This window comes from Loxodonta africana, chromosome 9, assembly GCF_030014295.1.
Source record: "Loxodonta africana isolate mLoxAfr1 chromosome 9, mLoxAfr1.hap2, whole genome shotgun sequence".
In the NCBI taxonomy this organism is placed as follows: Eukaryota; Metazoa; Chordata; class Mammalia; order Proboscidea; family Elephantidae; genus Loxodonta; species Loxodonta africana.
Window position 1 is genome coordinate 75,473,035 of NC_087350.1, and position 10,918 is coordinate 75,483,952.

The following is a 10,918-nucleotide window of genomic DNA, read 5'->3' on the forward strand; positions in this document are numbered from 1 at the left end:
TCAAGTTGCAGTAGGCCCTGAAAGGTCAAGTATAAATGATGATCTCAACAGAAGGATGATATTAATAACCAAGTGGATTTGGCTACCTGTTCGGTAGGGGAGATTCTGTTATCTTCCTTGGATCTTTAGACAGTATTTGTGAATATTCTTGTCTGCTGTTTCCTCAACCCTGGTTCATTATTATTATAAAGCTTATGTACTAGCTTTATGTCTTCTAGTATTCTGTTGAAAGCTCTCAGGTGTCTTGCACTAGAAAATTAAACATAGGGTATTTGCTAAATAAATGGAAAGTTGGGTCTGAACCCCAGCCTGTTACCTGGTCCATTTTACCCTTCATTAACATTATCACAGCCTTACTTTATTACCCTTTATTTCTTTCTATTTGGGATTTTACTGAAGGCTTTCCCGAAGAATCATCCAAGGTGCCACACTGTCACCATGATTCAGCTGACAGCTACTCCTATAAGTGCACTTGTTGACGAGCCAGTACATATCCAAGTTACAGGCCTGTATCCTTCTCAGATGGTAGTTTTTGCGGCATCACTGCAAGATGAACAGGGAAACATGTTTCATTCTCAAGCTTGCTATAAGGCCAATGAAGTTGGTGAAGTGGATCTGGAGTATGCTTCTGCACTTGGAGGTGACTATGTTGGAGTCCATCCTATGGGTCTCTTCTGGTCCATGAAACCCAAGAAGTTATTAACTAGACTGATGAAAAAAGATGTGATGAATTGTCCCTTCCAGGTCCCCCTGAAACTGTATGACTTAGATATCTCAGTGATTAAGTTTACTACAGCTACTCCAAAGGCCAGCCTGACTGTGGAGAGGTGGTATGTGGCACCTGGTGTCACACGGACCCAGGTCCGAGAAGGTCGCATTCGGGGAGCCCTCCTTCTCCCTCCAGGTGAGTAAAATTAGTCTACTTGACTGCCATCCTTGTTTTTCCTCTTTTGAATGCTTTATTCTCCTAGAAATTTAACTTGGATATGAATAGTACATTAAGCACCTGTTTGCTGACTTAGAATGAGGGCTAAATTTGGGTGAGAACAAGAATGCAGCAATACCCCATTCCAACTCAAGTTTCATCTCAACAATTCTGCAGCTTATCTAAGGATAAACTACATATAGTTTATGGAGTCCCTGAATTTGAAATTTCCATAGCTTTGGATTTATAAGAAATCCAACTGCATTGAAGCCTATCTGAAAATGCTCATTCTGATATCACGGAACCATGTCCCAGCTCCTTTTGCAAACTCTGTCATGTCTAAGATCCAACTTAGGCATAGGTCATTGTGTGGTTGCCACAATGAGCTGATGATATGATGGTCAGAAAGATTTCAGTGACAGAGGATATAGAGAAATTTTACACTCTTTGTTCCATCAATATCACATATTTATAGAACATTGCATAAATCAGCAGGCAATGTAACATGCTCCCTAATAGCCATAAAACTTGCCAAAACACACAGTTTCCCACAGTGATCTCCATATACAAATAATGTGTTCAAAACATTTGTTGATACTTTTCTCAGAGTTTGTTTTACAAAAAAGCCAAACCCATTGCCGTCAAGTGGATTCTGACTCATAGCTACCCTATAGGACAGAGTAGAACTTCCATAGAGTTTCCAAGGAGTGGCTGGTGGATTTGAACTGCTCACCTTTTGGTTAGCAGCAAGCTTTTTAACCACTGTCCCACCAGGGCTCCAGAGTTTATTACGGGACTGAATAAAGCAACATTATCTTCCCAGAAGTAGCTCTCAGCAGACCCAGGCTTGAGGTCTACCTGACATATGTTTGATCTGGGATACAGTCATCACCTCATCAGAATGTATTTCCTCTGTTTATTTATTTGTTTTTTTAATAGTCCACTTATAGAATTGAGATGGCTTGAGAAAACCTGAAGTGTTTTCGTGGCTTGTGACAGCATGTAATTATAAATGGCATAAGGAGTAAAGGCTCCCTTTTCTAAATTCACTGTGGCCTATGCACTTTTCCAGATAAAGCTAGGTGCTTTTTCACACCTACAATTAGTAGACCATTTCATTTTGTATAGGGTCTGGGAAATAAGCGGCATACACTGCTGTGCATCTCTTGTCCTATCCCAGTCAAAAATCTGAATATTGGCACAGGTCTTCCACTGTTCTGGATTGAATTATATCCCACAAAAATATGTGTTGTAAACTTTAACTTCTATGCCTGTGGTTATAATCCCATTTGGGAATGTGTTTTCTGTGTTATGTTAATGAGACAGGATTACTACTGGGTGTGTCTTGAGTCAATCTCTTTTGAGACATAAAAGAGATTAAACAAGCAAGCAAAAAGAAGTGGAGATGGGGTAAGACAGATGCCAAGACACCTGGAGATCTCTAAGGAACCAGGAAGCAGAAGCTGAAAGGGCAAGGACCTTCCTCCAGAGGTGACAGAGAGAGAAAGCCTTCCCCTAGAGCCAGCGCTCTGAATTCAGACTTCTAGCTTCCTAAATTGTGAGAAAATAAATTTGTTTGTTAAAGCCATCCACTTGTGGTATTTCTGTTAACTAAGACATCCACTTTGGGCTGATGTGCTAGTTTAGAGTGTGCTATTAGGCAAACTTCTTGGACATTGCATGTGCTTGATCTCCTGCATCAGGTGGATGTTATGCAGGGGACAATAGAGGATTGAGTTGGAGGGGGCCGTACAGTGGTTGTGTCAGGTCTCAAAGCATTTTTCAACTTCAACATTCTTCTAAGATGGGCTCAGTACTCTTAAATGCTCCCCCAATTCCTGTTTTATCAGAAGATGCAAAAGCAACATTTGATAATTCAATGTTTTTCACATGTACAGTTGAGTGACACTAAGTACATTAATCATTTTGCACAACCATCACGTATATTCTTTGCTGAATTTCCAATCACCATAAACAGAAACCCAATGCTCCCTAAAAAATGACTCTCCCCTTCCTTCTCCCTCCCGTTCTGGGTTATCACCAATAAAATTTGATGTCTATACATCAAATAGTATTTTTAAATGAAGATATATTCAGTATAATTTTATTTCTTCTTTTCTCAAGATGAAATAAACAAATGTAGATCTTTCTGAGAAAATTCTCACTATGCCTTTAAATCAAGCCACTCCTTTCTGACATGGATGAGGCCAGTCATCCATCTAAACTCACTTATACAAGAATAGAATACCCCCAATAAGTGCATCATAAACTTCTTTCAGTTCTGCTATGTTGTGGAAACAAGTTGCCTACACAGAGAGTGAGTGTAGAATGACAGTCTGACCATTCCCACTTTTTACCATGATTTAGGCTGTAGTAATGAATAGTATATGTGCATGAAAGGACTCATTATTTATATCATCTTACATGTGAGGTTTCATAACTGTACAGTCAGATAAGTGCAACAGAGAAATATTAAATCAGGATTTTATCTGACATAATATTTCAAAGCCTTTTTTGTGCTATATACATCACTGTGATTTCAATTAAATCAATGAACTGACTCAGTAAATCTCACGTTGCCTTAGTTATCTAGTGCTGCTGTAACAGAATACCACAAGTGGATGGCTTTAACAAACAGAAATTTATTTGCTCACAGTTTAGGAGGCTAGAAGTGCTGGATCTAGGGGAAGGCTCTCTGTTAGCTCTGGGGAAATTCTCTCGTCTCTTCAACTTCTATTCCACGATTCCTTGGCGATCACGTGACGTGTACAATACCTTTCCCTCCATTCGTGCTTGCTTACTTAATCTACTCTTTTATACCTCAAAAGGGATTTAAGACATACCCCACACCAATACCGTCTCATTAACATAAGAAAGAAAATCCATTAGCAGATGAGATTATAACCACCTGTACCTACCCATTGCCGAGGAGTCAATTCCAACTCATAGTGATCCTGTACCAAAAAACAAAACAGCAAACCCTTTGCCCTTGAGTCCATTCTGATTCCTAGTCACCCTATAGGACGGAGTAGAACTGCCCCATAGCATTCCAAAGCTGTAGGGTCACTATGAGTCAGAATCAACTCGAAGGCAACAGGTTTGGTTTAATCTTTATGGAAGCAGACTGCCACATCTTTCTCCCTTGGAGTGACTAATGGGTTTAAACTCCTGACCTTTCGATTAGCAGCCCAGCGCTTAACTGCAGGAATAGATGTTAGAATTTACAACGCATTTTTTTTATATTTTGGGGGGACACAATTCGATCCATAACACACGTATAAAAACATTTTGCACATATACCATATTTTGCATATAATTTCAGGACTTTCACAGATTTCCTGTAGCCTGTTTGTGCACCTATTTATGTATTAAAAAGCCCTGGTCTAATTTCTAGGCTTTCTTTACTCTAAAACTATAGAAATGGATGACTATGAGTTCCTATTATTCTTGGCTTCAGGGATTAAACATGCCTGTGAACATGGTTCCCAATGAAACTTTTGGATATTGTGTTCCATAGTATATTCAATAGGCCTTAATCCTGTCCCATATACTAGGCTGAAAATTTGGGAATTCTGTTTGAAAATTTATAGATTAAGTCCAAAATTTGTAATGTATTTCTTCTTTGTATTCTCACACTGCTGTTTTCTTTTCCTCACCTTCTTTTCATACAGTATTCTGTTTTGTTTTGGTTTGTTCTTTTCCAGGAGATGGCCCTTTCCCAGCAGTAATTGATTTGTTTGGTGGTACTGGTGGCCTGATTGAATACCGGTCCAGTCTCATGGCCAGTCGTGGCTTTGCCTCCTTGGCCTTGGCTTACTTTGGCTATGAAGACCTGCCTTCAAACATAGGAAAACTAGATTTGGGATATTTTGAAGAAGCTGCCAACTTTCTTCTGAAACATCCTAAGGTAATTTTTGCCTTTTTGGTAGGTTTCTGCACCTGTTTTTAAAAGACCTTAATATTCTCTTACCCCACCCCCTCCCCCAACTTCAGTCTTAGCTATCTAATGCTGCTATAACAGAAATACCACAAGTCGATGGCTTTAGCAAAGAGAAATTTATTCTCTCAGTCTAGGAGGCAAAGTGTCCGAATTCAGAATGCCAGCTCCAGGCTCTCTCTCTGTTGGCTCTGAGGGAAGGTCCTTGTCATCCATGTTCCCTGGTTAAGGAGCTTCTCAGCACGGGGATCTCAGGTCCAAAGGACACACTATTCTCCTGGTTCTTGTTTCTTGGTGGTATGAAACATACACATACACATACACATACACATACACATACACATACACATACACATACACATACACATACACATACACATACACACACGCGATTCTGTGGCTCTGTGGAAGACATGGAGATCTGCTCCTGTAATGATTCCAAGCCAAGCTCATTACTGTTGAGTCAATTCAGAGCCATAGTGACCCTATAGGATAGAGTAGAGCTGCCCCATAGGGTTTCCAAGGCTGTAATCTTTACAGAAGCGGACTGCCACATCTTTCTCCCATGGATCAGCTGGCAAGTTTGAACTGCTGACCTTTCAGTTAGCAGCCAAGCACTCAACCACGATGCCACCAGGGCTCCTTTCATAAAGATTACAGCCTAGAAAACCCTATGGGGGCTGTTCTAGTCTGTCACATGGGGTTGTTACAAGTCAAAATTGCTTCGATGTCACACAAGGACAACAACATAATAGGTTTATTATCCCTTGTTAATTTTTTAATATATACTGTTTCTTAACCAGAATTGATCTAAGTAAAATCAAATCTCTGTAACATCCTTTTTTATGTGAGGATCACCAAAATATGATCAAGATGGCAACAGTAAGATAAGCAGCAACTAGTGATAATCTACTGATGCACTGATATTTTAAACGCCTATTTTTGATGCTTATAATAGAATTGTCCTTAAACTATCAAATAGGTAATGATATCAGTATGCTAGACCCCTGCTTGGCTTAAATGGGAAATGAAGTTTTTGTGATTCTGCTTTTCATAGTATAAGCCTTCCCTTATACTTGCCGCATGGCTTTTCTGTTACCATACCGGCCAATGCCACATAGATGCCTGGATAATGACTAGGCTAGGCCTGGAAGGCTTTGAGTCATTCCCATAAGCTTGATCCACACTGTCTCTTCTGCAAAATGATAGACCACAGATCTTTCAGTTCCTTGTAGGTGTCATTTTCCTCCTTTAAGTGTCTTCTAAGGACTCTAAATTCTTTGAGTCAAATTTGGTGGCAGAAATTATAATGAGAGTTACTGCTCTGCCTAGGACCAGAAACAAATTACATAGGTTCCACATATATTTGACTGACAGTCTTTTGTTCATTCACGTTATGCTGCTTTTAGTTTATCTTTCATGGCCAAATCCATTCTGGAGTTCCCATGTCTCCTCGGCATAACTGTGACTCTATATCTTTTATTGTAAGACATAGAATTTCAGAGCTGGAAAGGACTTTTTTTTTTAATTGTGGTAAATATATAGGTAACAAAACATTTGCCATTTCAACAACTTTCACATGTACAGTTCAGTGACATTAATTATGTTCATCATGTTGTTCAACTGTCACCATTAACCGTTCCCAAATGTTCCATCACCCCTAACGGAAGCTGAGTATCCTCTAAATGTTGGATCTTATTTTCCCCCTCCCTCTGGCCTGGTAACCATTAATGGACTTTAATCTATACACTTCTAGATATTTTATACAAGTCGTATCATACATTTGTCCTTTTGTGACTGACATTTCACTCAGCATATTTTCAAGGTTCATCTATGTTGTAGCTTATACTAGGACTTCATTTCTTTTTATGGCTGAGTAATATTTCATTGTATGTATACACCACTGTTCATCCATTCATCTGTTGGTGGACATTTAGGCTGTTTCCATCTTTTGACTATTGTGAATAGTGCTGCAGTGAACACTGGTATACATCTGTTTGCATTCCCGCTTTTAATTCTTTTAGGTATACACCTTGGAGTGAAATTGTTGGACTATATGGACGTTTAACTTTTTGAGGAATTGCCAAACTGTTTTCCACATGGCTGTGCCATTTTATAATTTCATCAGCAGTGAAGGAGGGTTCCAATTTCTTTGCAGCTTCACCAATACCTGTTGTTTTCCACTGAAGGCAACTTTTTGTTGATTCAAGCCACCCCTCTTAATATAACCAAAAAAACCAAACCGGTTGCAGTTGTGTTGATTCCAGCTCTTAGTGATCCTACAGAAGAGAGTAGAATTGCCCCCATAGGGTTTGGATTGGTGGATTTGAACTGCCAACCTTTTGATTAGCAGCTGAGCTTTTAACCACTGTGCCAGCAGGGGCAGGAAATAGAGAGTGTATTTTGCTCCCTCAATTTGTCTAGTCTGTTTTTCCTTACACTAGGAAATTCTCACGTTTCTATCAGCTGGATATAAGTGATACAATCATCTATATTTCTCTAAGAAACAAAACAAAAATGAACACTTATAGTGACCCAAAATGCCTTGTTTTCTTAACAGGAGGTTAAGTGAGGCTTTAGAAAATAGACAAGACTCTTGGACACATCATCCTTGTGTCTTGCCAGTGCTCAGGCAGGTCTGAGTCTTTATTTTGTGCCACAAAGAACGGTCACCTTTAACTCCTTTGCTCTCCCATACCAAATTTGTGACTGGGTGGTATAAACTTTACACTTACAGATAACTGGCGAACATGTTGTTTCCTTTGTATTCCTATTGGTGCTATCTTAGTTCAAGGCACCATCCTTTCTTGCCTGCACTGTTGAAATAAGCTCTAGGATTTTCTGAGTCAATTTTTGCAAGTCAGTTTGCAACAAAGTTGTAAGAGTAGATTTTCTAGAGACAGCGTAGTGATTTTGCTCACTTGCATAAGACTGTCCCCCATTTACTACAGGATCAAGACCAGGCTTCTTAGCATGTTAGATAAAACCTTCCCTAATATGCCTTCTGCATAGTTCTTCATCCTTCAAAATCTATTCTAACTCCCTGTCTCAGTTATCTAGTGCTTCTATAATAGAAATACCAGAAGTGGATGGCTTTAACAAAGAGAAGTTTATTCTCTCACAGTCCAGTAGGCTAGAAGTCTGAATTCAGGGCGCCAGCTCTAAGGACAAGTCCTCTCTTTCTGTTGGCTCTCGAGGAAGGTCCCTGTCTTCTCTTGGTCTGGGAGCATCTCAGCACAGGAACCGCAGGTCCAAAAGACACGCGCTGCTCCCGGGGCTGCTCTGCTGGTGGTATGAGGTCCTCACTCTCTGCTTGCTTCCCTTTCCTTTTTTTCTCTTGAGAGATAAAAGATGGTGCAGGCCGTACCCCAGGGAAACTCCCTTTACATTGGATCAGGAATGTGACCCCAGTAAGGGTGTTATGGTCTCACTCTAATCCTCTTTAACATAAAATTACAATCATAAAATGGAGGACAACCACACAATACTGGAAATCATTGCCCAGGCAAATTTATACACACATTTTTGGGGGGACATAATTCAATCCATGACACTCCCCTCTTCAGTTAGGAAATGAGTCAAAGCTGCTTAGCATGTCTTTCAAAACTATTCACTACCAGATTGCTGTTTTCTTTTCCAGCCTTATTTTGCCACCTCCCAACTTAAGCTCTAAACTTAAGTACCTGTGGTTCCCCCAAAGCATTGCCGTTTCTTGCCTCTGAGTTTTCGTACATACTGTTCCCAAGGTGAATCCATTAGGAATGTTTCAGCTACATTTCCCAGAAAAGTGCTTAAACACCAACATAAGACATTTTATTATCTCATATAACAGGAGTTCTGGAAAGAGGGGATTCCACCTTTGGCTCAGAAACTCAGTGATATCGGGAGACTAGATTGATGTCTCTGTAATTTCCTGGCCTTACCCTCATAGTTGTAAGATGGCTGTGGAAGTTTCAGGAATTAAGTAAACATGCCAGCACCCTAAGCAGGAAAGAAGGGCCAGGAACACAGGCTGTCTCATCACGATGTTGTGTCATTTACCTGTGGGAAAAAAGAAGTCTTCAGATAGAATGTATGGCCTTACAAGAGAGGCTGAAACTATGTAGCATAGAGGAATGGGTTTGAACCTATTGGAACTTATCCCTTGAGTCTGGATACATCACTGTTGTACACAAAGGCAAGTTTATGTTAGCCTTGAAACGGTGGAGACCGGCACCTGTGTCAGCTACACTCTGCTTAGAATGCCTTTCCCTTCCTGTTTGCTCCCATTTTTATTTTATTTATTTATTTTTCATATCAGCCCATGGGCTATTTCTTCTGAGAATCTTTCTGTGATCCTTCCTTTATTCCCTGACAATCTGGGTTGGCAACCTTCCTTGCCTACATGTATTCCGATATCATAAAACCAAAACCAAACCCAGTGCTGTCGAGTCAATTCCGACTCATAGTGACCCTATAGGACAGAGTAGAACTGCCCCATAGAGTTTCCAAGGACTGCCTGGTGGATTTGAACTGCCGACCCTTTGGTTAGCAGCTGTATCATTTAACCACTACGCCACCAGGGTTTCCAATATCATAGAGTTCATAAAATAATCTGTTTCCCGCCCCCCTCTTTCCTTCGTATCTCACCACCTGGTAGTGCGTTCGGTGATAACAAGAGACTGTGCCTTTTCTCTGTGAGCCCTCTCTACCCGGCCCCAGTGCCTACCATAGTGTAGATGCCTATCAAACGCTTGTTTGATGACTGACAATGAAAGGGAAAGCTAAGTCAAGCCTCCTTCTTTGTGAAACCTTTGGTTGTTTGAGATTGTAGGGCTTTGCTGAATGAAGGATAAAATCAACATCTCATTTCCATTATTTTCAGGTCCTTGGCCCAGGCATTGGTGTTGTTTCCATATGCAAAGGAGCAGAGATTGGACTCTCCATGGCTATTCACCTCAAACAAATCACAGCCACCGTACTTATTAATGGGCCCAAATTTCTTTTCCAAGATTCGCAGGAATATCGTGGTCATATCAGTCAGCCCTTGCCCTACGCTTTACATTTACTATCCAAAAATGCCTTAGGTTTAATAGAGTTCCGTCATTTTTTAGGGGACCCTCGAGATGAGGCCAGTAGGCCTTTTCTCCCCATTGAAAAGGCCCAGGGACATTTTCTCTTCATTGTGGGAGAGGAAGATAAGAGTTTAAACAGCAAAGTATTTGCTGAGCATGCCATAGGACAGCTGAAGAAAAATGGGAAGAAAAACTGGACCCTGCTGTCTTACCCTGGGGCAGGCCACCTGATAGAGCCTCCTTATGCCCCACTGTGCTGTGGCTCATGGAACACCAACATTCCAGTACACTGGGGAGGAGAGGTGATCCCTCATGCAGCTGCGCAGGGACATTCTTGGAAGGAGATCCAGAAGTTTCTCAGGAAGCACCTCATTCCAGTGTTGACTAGTCAACTCTGAGGAAAGTAGATAGTCCTGGGAAATATTCAAGGAAATCTCTTTACTAGCACCTTCTCGTGATTTTTATAAAGGAATGTTTTTGATCCCTTATTGTAAGAAGGAAGTTACAGCAAGAGAAGTCAGAACGACTGAAATAGTAATGTCTTAACTTTAGAAAGAGAAAATTGGTTTCTGCTTAACTCAATATTTTATACGAAGGGTCCTATATTTGTAGAAACAAATTTAGAGATTTACCTTCCTCCAAATATTCCGGTTCACAATTATAGTGATTGTCAAGGGGAAAAAAAATCACCAACAATGAACCACAGAATCCTCAGGTCTACAAAACAAATATTCAGAGAATCAGGTGTGATACTTGGTGATTTCCTGAAACTCAAACTAAATATGCTTAGCTCTTTTATAACTGAAAATATGCTCATGGCTCATGGTTATTAGAAAACTAGAACTGGGTTAAGAATTACAGTATTCTGAGGCAATATGGAAGCTGAAATGGAGTTAACATTGTTGAATCAGTCTACAATTAATAATTTAACAAAAGCTAATGAAACGAAATATAATTTGCTTTTTCTTTGTCTAAACTCATATAGGGAGCCCTGATGGTATA

The 10,918-nt window shown here is 40.2% G+C and overlaps 1 protein-coding gene across 1 annotated transcript; it reads left to right on the plus strand.

The window, feature by feature from the left end:
* The first annotated feature begins 438 nt into the window (after positions 1-438).
* On the plus strand, positions 439-10,576 carry BAAT (bile acid-CoA:amino acid N-acyltransferase). Its single transcript, XM_003407832.3, has 3 exons — positions 439-904; positions 4,630-4,832; positions 9,727-10,576. The coding sequence occupies exons 1-3, from the start codon at positions 439-441 to the stop codon at positions 10,312-10,314; spliced, it is 1,257 nt and encodes a 418-aa protein (XP_003407880.1). The 3' UTR covers positions 10,315-10,576.
* Positions 10,577-10,918: the final 342 nt, after the last annotated feature.

Excerpts from the sequence above, each read along its gene's own strand:
- BAAT (XM_003407832.3), top strand. The coding sequence starts at position 439 with ATGATTCAGCTGACAGCTACTCCTATAAGTGCACTTGTTGACGAGCCA. Across the intron at positions 905-4,629 it reads AGCCCTCCTTCTCCCTCCAG|GAGATGGCCCTTTCCCAGCA; the intron begins GTGAGTAAAATT and ends GTTCTTTTCCAG. Across the intron at positions 4,833-9,726 it reads TTCTTCTGAAACATCCTAAG|GTCCTTGGCCCAGGCATTGG; the intron begins GTAATTTTTGCC and ends CATTATTTTCAG.